The 15609-nt window shown below is 37.9% G+C and overlaps 1 protein-coding gene across 2 annotated transcripts; it reads right to left on the reverse strand.

The window, feature by feature from the left end:
• Positions 1 to 6139: 6139 nt before the first annotated feature.
• Positions 6140 to 15503, reverse strand: ppm1aa (protein phosphatase, Mg2+/Mn2+ dependent, 1Aa). Of its 2 annotated transcripts, none has more exons than XM_079472868.1 (6): positions 15090 to 15503; positions 12764 to 13635; positions 12475 to 12592; positions 11709 to 11820; positions 11573 to 11630; positions 6140 to 9829 (listed from the first exon to the last, which is right to left on the reverse strand). In XM_079472868.1, exons 2-6 carry the CDS (start codon positions 13616 to 13618, stop codon positions 9800 to 9802), a joined length of 1173 nt encoding a protein of 390 aa, XP_079328994.1. In that variant the 5' UTR covers positions 13619 to 13635; positions 15090 to 15503; the 3' UTR covers positions 6140 to 9799. The 2 variants fall into 2 exon arrangements, with proteins under 2 accessions (XP_079328994.1, XP_079328995.1); XM_079472869.1 differs by having other exon boundaries at positions 7524 to 7615; positions 15090 to 15410.
• Between the last annotated feature and the right edge of the window lie 106 nt (positions 15504 to 15609).

The following is a 15609-nucleotide window of genomic DNA, read 5'->3' on the forward strand; positions in this document are numbered from 1 at the left end:
CTATCATAACTGTTTGCTTCAGAATAAGATTTCATTTTAGATTTGCTATCAGTTTGAGCAGTGACCAACGCAGATACACAACAGGAAACTAACAGGGAACTCATACAGTGTGATGAAAGGAACGTTTCAGAGGTGAAGGCCAGCCAAGTGCAGCAAAGCTATAAATGACATCGGTGAGCGAGTCTTAACTGTGTCTCAATGGCTGTTAGACTTCTTGCTATTACTCTGGCTGTAGATTTTAAACTGAAAATTCATCTGTTTTGAACCAATGAGAAATAAGTCTTGTCGGTAAGAAAAAAGTTATTCACTTGAAAAGTGATGGAAACGTAAACAAAATAAATATGCTTCATGTTGCCATAAAAGAACCATATTTGGCTGAATGGTTCACTAAAAAACCTTCTAAAGCATCCGAAACTTTCTGATTAACAAAATGTTCTTTAAACTATAAAAGGTAAAAGAAAATGTTCTAAAAAAGAAAAAAACGTTCTAATAAGAACCTTAATACAAGACAGATATTAACTTTTAGACAAGATGAGATGCTAGAGATCAGATTGAAACCTTCAAACCTTCAGTGTCATAGTAACACAATCTTCAGAGGAAAATTCATCATTTATCACAGTGCTCTAAATACCATTTTAACAAATACCTTTAAACGTCAAGGAACTGTATTAAAAACAATTACGATTTTCATTTTTGCCTTTAATAATCTAAACTAAAAATGTTAATATTGTAATGTGGAAAAGTCGACAACATTCAGTTGTCAACAATAATGTTTAGGCAACGCATGCAAATGACTTAAATATTGACAACAGTAAACGCATCATTGCAATTCAGAATATACGTTCTTTTGCAGCGAAATATACTCTGCTGTTTGAGAGCCGCTGGTTTTATTTATTTCAAACTGTTGTAAAATATGGATGGCTACAGCCAACAAAAAAAATATATATATATTATATATATATATATATATATATATATATATATATATATATATATATATATATATATATATATATATGCCTATATATGTATCCTACCGATTAAATGGGCCAAAAACAACAACTTTTGAAAACAAACACAGATAATTTTAAATGTGAGCAAATATTCCTTTCAAAAGAACGAAAAAAACAAGTAATATATTTGATCTATGACCTAGCTATAATAATAATAATATTTTTATTCAAATTCAATGATCCAAGCTTAACAGACTAACGAGTATTAAGTGATAGAAAATAGCCCATAGGTTTCAATGACTTGAATTTACGTCTCTTTACAGTTTTTAAACATTTATATTACGTTGAAGTCAAACACCATAAACATTTGAACTGTATATGCATAGAACGCAGACATGACGGGCTTCTTGAAATTAAAGTTTTCTATTGCTAACAAACCAAAAAACATTATTCGTGCTTAACGTTACAGAATCGTCTCGGAACTCTATAGCAAACATCATATTAACAATAAATTTTTTATGTACATTTTAAAAAATAGGAATATCTTACCTGAACAACAAAACGGACTTCCACTATTCATCCTAGAGAATGTATTTGCACATGCACGGCTGCGCCCTTCACCTTGGATGCACTCAGAATCGTAATTGGAGGCAGTTGAACTGCAAGCCGTAAATCAACAACCTTTAAGTACAAAAACGTCCTCATCATAATTGGGCACGAAGCTATTGTGGACCGAGGGGGCCTGTCGGACCACCCAAAGTAGGCCTAGTGCTTACTCCATCCGAGTCGATGTGGGACAATAGCGGGCCACTCGAACCATCCGTGCACGGAAACTCCAGAATGGAGCCAGTGTGGCACTGAAAAAAAGACGACAATGTTTACATGACAACATAAATCGCATCTTATATACTTTGTTTTATAGCCTACAATTACCAACAAATACGTAAGATATTTATTTTGTCATGTAAAAATGTAAAACGCTGATGTTTTTGGTAGGGTCGTGTTGCCGTTGTAACACGCTTAAAGAGGACGACAACTCTATTCTAAATGTGTACAATTGACAATGATACATTTTACAAGGTAATTTGTGACGTGGGTAATTGATCGAATTTATGAATGGAAATAATTCTACAATTGTGTTGAATTAAACATATCAGTCATACTGAGGCACTGTAAATTTAATTAACGAAAATTAAACTTCAATTAACTATAAGCAAACATTTTTAATTAACAAATCAAGATACTAAATTGTCGGTTGGATTCTAATCCTGTTTCCATCCTGACAAATGTCATGACCCCTAATATCTGTTCTATAAAATGTCAATTTACAGTCTTTCCTTGTCGATTCAATACAGCTTTGAGAAATAGCTTCAAAAGACATATTCGAGGGCTAAAAGTATATTTAGACATTTGATTTATGGTAGGTACATTGACATTAACAATACAAGCAAAGGGTATCTGTGAGACACGTGATTTAATGAATGTATGTCCTTAATCTACAGTGGAAAAAAGGCCCTGGTTAAGGAATAGGTCATTTTTCATTTTGCTAAACTAATGTATGTATCTTTTTCAAATAGCACATTTTGTGCAGACACATTAAAGTGCAAATCAAACTATACAATATTGCCAATTGATATCAATATTACTAAATAAATCTTTGTTTTGAACTTAAAATGATTTGGATTTTGATATCACTAAAATAAAATGTTATATCCAATGAACAGAGGATAAACTTTCTCTTCTGTTGGTTGCAACTTTCGGAAAAGGAAGAGCTGAATTAAATGATTCATTAATAATAATCTTCTGGTAAAGTGAAAGGGTTAATTTAACGTTGTGAGGGAACTAGTCATTTTTGGGAAAGGGTACAATTTTATATGCAAATTAAAATAGATTCTGGTGGTAATTTTCCGTAGCTAAATGTTGCCCACATTCAGAGGAAAATGTTGGCTCTACTTGCACAGCCACAGTTTTACACAACATACGGTGCCTAACTTCGACATGTTTCTATTCCTTGTTTTTATTTCCTTTGACAGTTATATTCTGAATCACTTCTTTATGTTCTTTAAGAATCGTGACAGGCAGGAAGTCTTCACGGTGCATCATTTACATATTTACCAAAAAGCCCAACTCTTCTTTAACAGCAAAGCAACCAGGGGGATGTGCCACATAGGCTCCCTCTCTCTCTACTACCTCGTCCTCATCCCGTCTTCCAAATGGCAAACGGAAGCAGAAAACTTCCCACTGAGCAATTGAACGACAAACTTAAAGCACTATTGTTAGGGCTCAAAGTGGCACCTGTTCAACAAAGAGAGAGAGAGGCAGAAAAAGAGGCAGAAAAACACACAGTTTCTCACAGAACGTAAAGCATGATGAATAAAGAAAGAGCATTATGTTTTGCACAAAAAAATCTATAAAAACGAATTTAACAACACACAGTCTACAGAATTCGCTTTTCAAATCCTGTATTGTTTACATGTGAGCGAGACACTTTCCTCTAAAGCTATCAAGCACCAGACGTCAACGTGATCTGCAACTGAGAAGTGATATATGTCTGACATGAAATGCCACGACGAGGAAAAGTCACACCTAAGGGTGTCAGTAACACACCATAGTGACCTTTACTGAGAACACCGAAAGCGAGTTTTCCTTCAAATTTCACATGGATGATTCTGTTTTGATAATTATTATAAAATATTTTTATTAAACCAGTTTATTATAAGGAGACATTGTGAAGAACATTTTATCTTAACAAAACACTATAAAAACGCAGTTTAGTGATGTTTATTTATTCTTTTTATTTAATATTAAGCACCATACATTGAAAGGAAAGCTGTCCTATAAGCAAACATTTTTCTTCAACTAAAAATATGAATGTGACTTTTTGTCATTTACTTTGGATAATTGGAACAGGGCGATTCTGCACTTTGGATGAATTCATTAATCAGCAGCCCCAGTGCAAAATGTAACAATAATCTGTAGCAGTACCATCTGCATTGAAACAGCACTTTGCTGTACTCAAACATGGAAAGACATATGATGTGGACAGGTGCACTTTTGTCATTTTGAATAGCCAATTTGGGTGTCTGGGTGACAGTGGTGGACCGATGCTGTTCAGTCCAAAGCCAGCTACATACTGATCATCCTAGAGCTCAGAAGTTTAAGAATCACCATTCAGCGGAAATTTTGGCCTTGTGTGTGCTATTACCTGAATTGGATGCTTTTTTTAAATAATGACTTCTGACGCAGGTTACTCTTAGTGAATTCCTCAGTTGAGCATAAAAAGGACATGAACCAAAATCACACAGCTGGACCCATCTGAGGCCAATGTGGTAACTGAATCCTTTGTGAGGTAATCTGTACCATCAGCACCAATGAAAAGCTCTCTTTCCACTGACTCTACAGGAAGATACTTTTACTGTGGACTGGTCCCTTCACAGGTTTCACATCATTTCTGTGGTCTGAGGTTCTTATTACACCACACAACAGAAAGCAGTGGTCTTGTTCCCTTGTATTTTGGATGATTATTGCATCACAAAATACAATCAAATGGCTGTTTCACGCTTCATAGAGAATAAGGAAAGATTGCAAAGATTTGCTTTACACGATGACTCCGTATTACCTGTTTGTGAACAATTATTAAAAACTTTACAAGCCAAGATAAACAGCATTCGGTGTGAAAAGCATGGATTCATGTTAATGGAAATATCCACTCACAATGAGTGGATACACTGTGTCTAATGTTTAGAAATGTAATATTATCATGATGTGACTGAGATTAAAGCAAGTTTATATTATAAACTACATTTAAAACTAAATGTGCATTTGCTAACTAACGGGATGCTTATTTTAGAAAGCTCCTATCATTAATAGACATACAAAAAAGGAATCTAAAAGGCATCCAAAATCAAACACATAAGGAACAGTAATAGGATAGTAGGAGAATAGGAGATCAGAGGAAAGGAGACGGGGGATTGTGCAGAATCTAGCGGAAACCTCTGAAGAAAAGGATGTCTGGATCCTGGAGGAATAAGAACAAAACAAGTGGTGTCTGTAGACAAAAATACACTCCAAAGAGAGCAAAATGATGCATGCCAAAGTTTGCAATACACACTTAGCAATCACACATTGGTTGAGAGAAAAATATAGAAGTTATCTCTCATACATCTTTTGGTCAGTCACCAAAAAAATGCCTAGTGAAACAGTTGGTTAACAAACATGCTTCAGCGCTGAAAGCTCAAAACAATAAATGAAAAATAGCTCATGTAGCAACTGTTCCACACAGCAGTGCTTTACAATGGCTGAGAATAAGAGAGAGTGACAACTGCATGCAATTGAAAAAGAGAATAACTGAAGAGAAAAGATATGAGAAATGCACAGATGAGTGTAATAGTGCCCTCAATATTATCTGTCTGCTATTGGCTGGCTGAATTGTTTTGTGCTAGTCTGTGCAGTTGCAAAAAAATAAAAACAGATATACAATAACGCAACCTTAAGTAGCTTGACGTTTTTAGTACAGGTTCAGATTTATTTACTTCTAATATTTTAACTCTTGATGTCGACATCAATGGTCTTTTAGAATTCTGATTCTTAAAAAAACAGGATTGATTATGACATGTACCACAGTACTTTTAAGTTTATTACAATATAATTTATACTTGACACTCTTACTAAATAAAACCTGTTTTGTTAATTTTAACAATAGTCTACGCTGTTCTTAACAGAATGATGTTTTCCTGTGTGTTCATTCAACCCAACAAACACTGCCCCCACCTGGCAATTTAACAAAAGAAACGATTATATGAGCAAAAAGGACATTGAAACGCACTGTGTAACATTCAAGAATAGTTTGTGTGTTCTCAGTGTTATCAACACACTGTGAGAATGTCAGCCACAGACACCAGTCTTTATTAATTCATTGTTGTTTTTTGCAGACAAAGTCTCACCCCTACATGACTCACGTTTTTAATCCAATTTAAAATAAAACATTTTAATGAGAAACTCAATATACAAATTAATTACTACATGAGAGTAATTCATATAGAGACAAGCCATTCAGTTCAAAACATGTAACTTTAAGGGTTAAAAGGTTTAACTTCTCATGAACACAACAGACAGGTTAGAAACTTAAAATCACTGCCCCAGCTCTCTCCGTGCTACAGGATAAAATGCAAGCAAACTTCCAATATGTCCCTGAGTTCCTTTATTAAAACTACTTGGTCACATCTGTTTATTTGCAATTAAAATATCAGTAAATTATGAATAGTTTTGTCTTTTCCATGAACCCGCATATTATCTGTCAAATAAAAGAGCAAAAAGATTTCTGTTTAAACAATCAAAAAGTCCTTAAAATTATGACTCGAAATTTAATCTATAGTGGAAACACACACACAGGATGATTTAACTATTTTCAACTGTATTAGGTCCATAAATACAAATAAGAAATCTGGTACTGCCCTGGGCCTGTTTTTCGCAAAAATAGTCAAACCGAAACGATTTCAAATAAAATAGGTTTATTTCCAGTCTGAAAAGATTAAAACAACAAAAACGGACAGTAGAACAGTTAGAAGATGACCATAGGGTCACAGTGGGTTAGAGGGAAAACAGATTATCCTTGATTACTCACTTCATTTTGTGTACATATTTATAAATGAATACAAATATACATATCAATTATTTAACAAAAATAGCTTAGCTTATGAGGACAGCAGATGACTGAAATGGGCAAAACGAAAATCCGGCTTGGGACAGAGGTGGGATTTCAGAGTGAAAAACCATACATGTGTCCATGAGGTTTAATTGCAAAATTCTCTTTTGCACAAAACTGTGGAAGGTACATAGGAGGCTCTGTCATATAAAGCCTACAGCAACCTATGAGCACACTGTGACAGCTTTTGGGGTTTCGCAGGATGCGTTAAGGCTGCATCAATCACTTGGTTTAAGGAGGCAGGTCCAGATATACCAAATAAATCTGCTACCAAGCTAACACTATGAAACTAGTGAACACAGAAATAGGATTTAAGAGCATAAAACTAAAATACGAGCGTCTTCAGTGGTGGAAAAAAATGCTTTCAAAAAAGTAAACCAAAAAGCTTACGCACAATAAAAAAGCAGTTTCATGCACGATATGAATTCCTTGAAAAATGACCGTGCCAACTTGAGTGACAGGACAAAGTAATAACACATTAATAAGCACTTCTACAGTCAATAACTGGTGACGTATGTTTTCATTGTATGCCATTACCGAACCTCTTAATTCAATTCTCCTGCCCCAATTGTTTTGATTTAAAAAATCTGTATGTATAATCTAATGAAGGGATAAACCTGTACAACAGCAATATATATATAAAAAACAATGCAGCTATCTGAAAGATTTGCACCTACAGTTAAACGCAATGTCAACGTTCACTTACAAGTTGCTTAAGTCCAAACTGAAGGTTAAGCAATCCAACAGCAGCCTGTTAATAGTTGTTCCTCTTGTCTACATTCCTAAAGCGACTACAGATTTGCAGACGCAAAACCCAAAAAACACAAATATATCCTGGCCTCTAATGCCATCCTAAAACATTTTATTAAAGGGATAGTTCATCCGGTAAAATCATCAATCCAATCATTTACTCACCCTCATGCTGTTCCTAACCTTTACAATCTTCTCAGTCTTCTTTCTTAAGTGTAAAGAAAAGACTGGTTAGGCAAAATTGTAGTCCACATTTACTTTCATGCAAGGAAAAAAGAGACAGCATTGTTAAAAGGTTTGTTGTTGTGACGTGTACAGCAACAAAAGGGTGATCAAAAACGTTTTGTAAATGAACTGTCCCTTTAATCACAGATTTATTTAGCAAATCCTCCTATTTGACAAATATCTCAACTTCCACTGGGGAAAACATACACCGCACACAAACACAATGGTCTTTAAGCTCATGTTATAACACAAGCCAAAGCATAATGGATACAGGGATATTCTTTCCGTTTACATTAGTTATACACTGTTAGATTGTCATTTTAGAACAAAATTAGTTTGAAATTTTATTAAATCACCCTGTGAGGTTTTAAAAGACTAACCTTATTTCAATATGCAGACATATGGGATTAGGAAACAGTCTACTAATCAGACTCAAGGGAATTACTGCAATATAATCTATTCAACAAATATGATTTAGTTAAGGGAGGTAGGGACACAGACTCGGAGGATTTTTTTTACCATGTTACACTTCAGACAATCAAAGATCATATGAACAGAAGTGACAATCTCTTAAACCTCTCTAAAAGAAAAGAAAATCAGAACTACACGTTACATATAGCATTGGAGAAAGAGGGGAAAGATGCAGAAGGAAATAACCTAAGAGCATTAAAAGGAATAAATCAATCAATCACATACTTAGCAGCAAACAGTACTCTGTTGCGCTCCCTATTGGTCAGAGGAACACATGCAAGCGCCGCACTACAAGGCCGGCTCACTGCATTACACTGGATTTGTTCTTTCACAAAAAAATTCAAATTAAAAACTTTAAAGACATCCAAAAAAAAAGAAAAAGGATGCAGATAATATAATCAATGTAAAATAAAAAAGTTGAAGTAAGAAAAAGCCAAAACATCTGAAAGCATGTGACACTCTCCCTCTCTGAGCAGTACAGATGGATGAGCGAGTGCTACAGCTAAAGCCTTATACGCGTGTCAAAAAGCTTAAATATCCCACATCGGATTAAGCACAATAAAACTCTCAAAAACATCCATTCACACAATTTGCACAAACATCCACACACACACATAACAGGACATCTCAATTTTGAGTGCTTCCTTACTATTCCTTTTCCCAGCAAGCACACGTGCTGGTCTAGTTTGCTCCTATTAGCTGTCTTAAAAATCAAAAGCTGCAGAACACTGAGTGAAGAGAGTCCTAGTGTTGGTGATGAAAGAAACGAGGCGGGGAAAGTCAAGGTTCGGCCAATCAGGTAACACATTTACACATAAAACAAGCTTCACTATGGGAACAGTTGGGGAGGTTTGAACATGCACTTATTTCTCACTCACGCTTCTACTTTTTTACACACGCACGCAAGTTCAGCTTATTTTAAGCAGGACTTAAAGCGGTTTCCTCAGAGGAAGAGGGGAAAAAAGACCCCACTAGAAAGAGAAAAACAGTAGTACTAAAGAGAACATAATTACTGTCATCTGTGCCGTAGATTTACAAAAAAGCTTACTGTACTGTGCTGTGAGCCCATATCATTTACCCGTTTCACTTATAAAATAACAATACAAAAACAATTTGTTTAAAAAAAGACATTAAGGGAAATTGGGGAGGCAGATGCTGTGATGGGTTTTGCGGGTCGGATAGGAAACAGAAAAGCAGGCGGGCGTAAGGATGTGCCGTTTTTTTCCTTTTATAAACTTAAAACTCAAGCTGCATTTGATACAGGCTTTTCTTTGAACAAGACAATTGCACTTCACAGAAAATAAAAGCTGAAATATACAAACACACAAGGAAATGTGAATCAAATTAATAATTACACCAACAAAATTTTAAGAGGGTTAAGGATAAAAGGTTGTGGGAAGAAAGTGATTCGGGGCATAAGAGTATGCGGACATTTCCAGAAAGTACCATTGCCTTGCTCTGAGAGGGAAGGTTATGTGAACAAGGGAGGAGAGATGTCAGCCGCTTCCTCCTGTTCCTCTTCCTCTGAGCAGTCCAGAGCAGCCAAGCTGGGCTGTGGTAGGGTTCTTGTGCAGATCCTGTAGTAGTTGTCTGTATGAGGGTTCTTGTGCGGGTTCTGGTGTCGGGTCCTGTGGTGGGTTCTTGTGCAGGGGTTCTGGAGGGTTGTAAACTCTGTGCAGTGTTAAATGGGGCGGGGCTACCACATGTCATCCGTGGATGCAGAGTCCTTGAATGGAGAGAGGAGGAGAGCAGCTTGTGAGATGCCACCATCTCCAAATTTCCAACCACTCAGGAAATGAGGTGTGTGTTACACATCATTAAACATAGATAAAATGAATAAATGAGATATGTGAGGATAGTGAAGAAATAAAATATTTTAGGAAATTGGGATTGAGATCATCTTGGGCTCAAGAAAATATCCAAAATGAGAGAAATTACAGCATTTGATGTGTAGAAAAGCTGCACTTCATGAAACATCAATAAATTAACCGAATGGTAGGGCTGCTCGATTAAGACACATCGTGATTATTTTGGCCAATATTGAGATCCTTATTATTTAACAGCATTACGCAATAACCTTTAAAGCAACATAGAAAATAAATAAAAAACTTGGCTTTTAAACTGTGAATTTAACTGAAAAATTATGTAAAGAAATTGCACTGCTGAACCCCTGTAAAGGAAAGGTGTGCGCTGTGGATTTATACTACAAGAAAGGAGAAGATCCTTGCGAAATGGAATGCGGCACAATCTTTTGCCTCGATTCTTTTGTTTTTGTAATTGATGAAGACCAAAATTGACGATTACGATTAATTTTCGATTAATTGCACAGCCCTACTGAATGGTCAAAATGTATAAGGAAACATGAATGTGGGAATGAATGCATAGAATTACAAGCACACAAAAAGCAACATGTTTGCAAAAAATATTCCCTGCTGTCTAAACCTAGACAATATATCTGACATTCAAGGTGGTTTTGAGTGTGAAATATAAAGCAGAACGAATTATATAGATCAAGATTCATGCTGAATGCAAAAATCTGAAAATATCAAATGGTACTTGTATTAGCAATATCACACAGTACATGTAAATATTTTATTATGGCCCTGGTGTGGTAGTTTGTCTTTGACTCCCCTGGTAGTGATGGGACACTTTAAAATTAAAGGTTGGATTGACTGATGCATTGCAAGAAACTGACCTGTTACAATGCTAGTCACAACATCTTCTCTGCACTTCTATTATAACAGCTGACAAGGATTCTGTTCAGCTGACAGACAAACTATTCTTGGTATTACCACACTGGCTGTAATAATCTAATAAAAACCTACAGTTGCCTTGAAAGCGGTACTCAAGGATGCAACTTAAAGTGAAACGTCAAAGAGGAAAAACACCACCAACGTGTCATACAGCATTAGCCCACAAATGCTCACACCATCCCACCAGAATCACACTTAGCAGGCTGAACTGCCCCTTATGCATATGAATGAGACAACATGAATAGGGAGAATAAATGATTAAAGAGGAGCGCAAAAAGATAGAACAGAAATGAATAGTTTTTAGAACTGCCCATGTGGCCTGAAATGCTTTTGAAATTACGTGAGACAAACCAGAAAAACAGACTGAGGTTTGCATGTCAAAAAAAGCTACATTAAAGCCCAAAACACTGAGTGCTGAAGATCACCTGAAGATGCTGATTTAAAATCAAATCTCACACACTATAACACAATTTTTATATAAATAGATGCAGATATAAATCATAATTTTCTTTCTAATCTATTTGTATTTTCAAATCACAGTCTGAGCAGATATTATGAAGCAGGATGGCAACATGCACAAAGAAATGACATAAATGCTCAAAATAACAAATGCAGTCATGCACCGTGACAGAAATCAAAACAAAACATGGCAGCATTCACACACACGCGCACACACACACACACACACACACACACACACAGTGTGATGTACTCACTGTATCCTCATTCCTGTATGGGTTGAGTTTGTTGTATACTGCTTCAATTACACTCCGCCTATAACAAACACAAACACGGGTATAAGCATGATAGGAAAGAGGGGGGAAAAGGAAAGAAACACCAACTCAAACTCACTTGCTGGCCAACTCTCCTCCAGGTGGTAAATTGGGAATGCTCTCGGATGCTAATGTGCGCATCACGTGAACCAGGTCTGGCACGCCTTCGTCCCCCTGCCTCTTCAGAATCTCTGTTACACAAGAATTAATAGAAAGCAATGTTGTGTTGTTTTTTAATCCCGCTGGATCAAATGCAGCTCACTGCTTAAAGATATTTCAGAGGCTAAACTAAATTTCCCCATGTTTTACTCACCCTCAAGGCATCCTGACTGAATATGACTTTCTTCTTGAAGAAAAATGCAGTCAGAGTTATAATACAACAAACTTTTTTCTTCTAAGCCGTAGAACGGGAGTGAATGGGGTGCAATTTTTTGAAGCTCCAAAAAGTGCATCATCGATCAAAAAAACAAGCCTATGGTTCTCTCGTGCAGCCAAAGGGACAACAGAAGTTAGACAATAACGTTAATAGCACTGTCCATATGGATATTTCTCTTAAACAAAAGCATTGATTCGCTTCATAAAGACCTTTGTTAAGACCACAGAGCCGTGTCAAACTGTTCTTTGCTCACTGGATGCACTTTTTGGAGCTTTTGCCTCCCATTTACTCCCATTCTACCGCTTGGAACAAAAATGATACATGGTATTATATTAATAATTCAATATTAATTATTGCATTATTCTTCAGGAAGAAAGTCATATTCAGTCAGGAGGGTGAATAAATCATGGGGAATATTTTTGCCTCTGACATATCCATTTAAGTTTAATAACACGCAGTTTGCGCTTACCTTCTACTCGACTCTCCAGGTACTTATCGAGCTCCGCCTCTCTTTTGACAGCCTCAGGAGAAACCTTCGGTGCACTGACGAAACACACCAACACGACACTCATGTTGTCACGGCTTCCCTGTCCAATCACAGACGAAAGGAGGAGTCAAAATACAGAACCGGAGAAGCACTGAGCATAGATTTAGAATGTGAATTAGTGATGACTGTAATATTTATAAATTTTCACAATTATCCACACGTTACAGAAACATACATTGGTTATTTCAGGCGAGTGTTTGTTTACACTGACCTTGTATAAACAGGTATCTACAATTTCATTGCAGATCCTCTCCAGATCATCAGTCACCTCAAGCCGGGAACGAACAAAATCACACAGCTCCTCATTAGCCATCACATCCCAGATCCCATCACAAGCCAGTACAATAAACTCGTCCTCCTCCTCCGATCGCTCTATAGCATAAACCTCTGGCTCCGGAGACACCAGCTGCTCCGTGGGACCCTTCCCGTGCACGCACTTATAGTCAAAGTCCCCAAGAGCCCTGGATACCGCCAGAGACCCGTTCACACGCTGGATCATCACAGACCCTCCAGCATTCTGAATTCTCTCTTTCTCCAGTGGATTGCTGGGTTTATGGTCCTGTGTGAAGAAGTGCACAGCCCCTCCGCGGCTCAGCAGCCCCCGCGAATCTCCGCAGTTGATGAAGTAGGTGTGGCGGGGCGAGATCATCACACCAACGGCCGTCGAGCCACTGCGGTCGGCTCCACCATGCTTCTTCTCCGAGATCTGCCGCATGTGATCATCGATCTGCAGAAAACCAGTGCGGATGCCGGATTTCACACTGTCTGCGTTGGGCTCCGCATTTGGAACGCCACCTCCACCACCACCCTGGAAGTCAGGGTTGTTGGTGATGTGCTCCAGGAGGTTCTCGCAGCAGTACCGCGCCACCTGCGATCCCGCGTGCCCATCGTAAACGGCAAAGAAAGACCAGGGGTCGAGGCCATTGGGCAGACCGATGACAGCAGTATGCGCATCCTCCATCTCTACGCGCCAACCCTGCATGCTGCTTAGGCCGTAGCGCAGGTGGTTTCCCTCCCCACGAGCGTTGTGCTTCTCCATCTTTGGCTTATCCAGAAATGCACCCATCTTTACTGTTTAAGAATCTGAAAGAAAATATTCAAGTATGATGAGAAATAGAAAAGTAAACGTGTGTGCTGGACTTAGCACTGGGTAAACCAATGTTGATTTCTAATGGAAGACACTGAAGACTCCACAGACAAATTTTAAAAATACCTTTTATTGTTTAGTGACGCTAGTGGTGTGTAAATTGTTTACTTTCTAGAAGAACCAACATTATCCTTCCCATTTATTTATTTAGAGAGCATTTGCATATAATGGCTGAAATGTACAGTTTTGTATAGCATACTGTTTGTCACTTTAGAAATAAACTGAAGGCATGGCGAGAGTAAAGGTTCAACACCAATACAATATGGGAATATTTTCAGGGTGACCATCAAAGATCATTTTGTACAGTTAATCAAACCACAACCTTAATACTGATCAATAACTGCAGTCGATCCCAATAAGCATTTACCAAGGGCAATGTCTGTTTATAACATAAAAGAATTGGGTTACGTGAACCCGTGAAACCTTTAATAGGAGGGATGGCAGTTGGCACTAAAGAAAAATACATTCACTACTAGAATCAAGTGTGAAAGCTCACACACCAAACACAAGGTCCCTATTTATAATTCACTACGACTGAAACTCACAAAGTCTTGTCATACCACTGGCTACTTTAGAAATAAACCAAAGGAATGCCAACAGCCACAAGTTTAAACACACAAGGCAGGCAGACACACACACACACACACACACACACACACAGAGGGTTCTCTCTGCCATGTATGGCCGTCAGCTAACACTCTGAAATGCACACTAAACACTCGCTTACTAAAAATAGAAAAGTACAGATGCATTCTGACCACAATTCACCACCCGTCAATCACAATCATCAAACTGAGCACGAGGCCTGTGTATTGTATAAAATAAGCCTGTGTATGCCCGACCTGCAGATTTGGGCTTGTTGCTTCAGTAACCTTCAGGTTCAGACAGGCGCAATTCATGTTCTTCGCCCTTGTTAGTGGTGCTACTATAGTGTTGCTAATATTTGACATTTAAACAGGCTCGTGCAGACCTGCCGCATGTTCACGCGCCAGTATTCCACATTACGTCATGGTGTCGCGAGCCTACTAATGGGTTAGCCTCATGCTAACACTGACACTCCCGTTACTACTTGGCTTGATCTCGCCGTTATCAAAACAAGTAAACGAAGTAAAGTCTACTAGCGGGTGTAACGTTAAACGTGAAAGAGAACGAGTTGAATGTCTGCTAGACGTTCATTGATGGAGTTCAAAGTAGGTTAAATAATGACAAGGCCAACTTTAAGCCTCAAGATAAAGTGTCCATCTTGGGGGCCTCTGAGCGCTACGCGACGGATACAGGCGGCGGGTAAGCCCGCTAAGCTCACGCAACGGCGACCTACTCCCTTAGCGTGCATGCTAACAGGCTACGTCTATCATTCACGCACGTTTAGCACAAAAGCAAATTAACTTACCCACTGAAGTCCCAGAGAGCTCGGTTGCGGAGGAGTTAAAAATAGAAAGAGAGAAGGGCAAAGAGAAAGTAATGGATATAAACTAAGCGCGGCGGTGAAGACAGAGAAACAGGCTGGTGGCTTGTTTTGCTTTGCATTCAGTCTGTGAACGAGCGAATCTCCATTATCTGTCTAAACCAGGAATGCATCATTCCCACTTATTTTGCGTCCCGAATGTATGTGTTAAATGAGAAGTGGCAGATTTGACCGCTATTTTGGTCCGCTGTGTTCGGGACCGAATCTCTGCACACCAGCAGCAGTGAAGGGACCCGGATGTGGATTGAGCAGGGCTGCGTACTTAAAAGAATGACATCATCATCTCTCCATCATCATCATCATCATCATCATCTCTTCTCATTCACTATTCCTCCATCTGTACATCATTCTTTCATCACCATTACATCATTCAACCATCGATCATCCATCCATCACTCCTCAAGAAATTACCATTTTAACCTCATTCTGAATGAATAAAAACTAG

This window comes from Barbatula barbatula (assembly GCF_947034865.1).
Source record: "Barbatula barbatula genome assembly, chromosome: 14".
In the NCBI taxonomy this organism is placed as follows: Eukaryota; Metazoa; Chordata; class Actinopteri; order Cypriniformes; family Nemacheilidae; genus Barbatula; species Barbatula barbatula.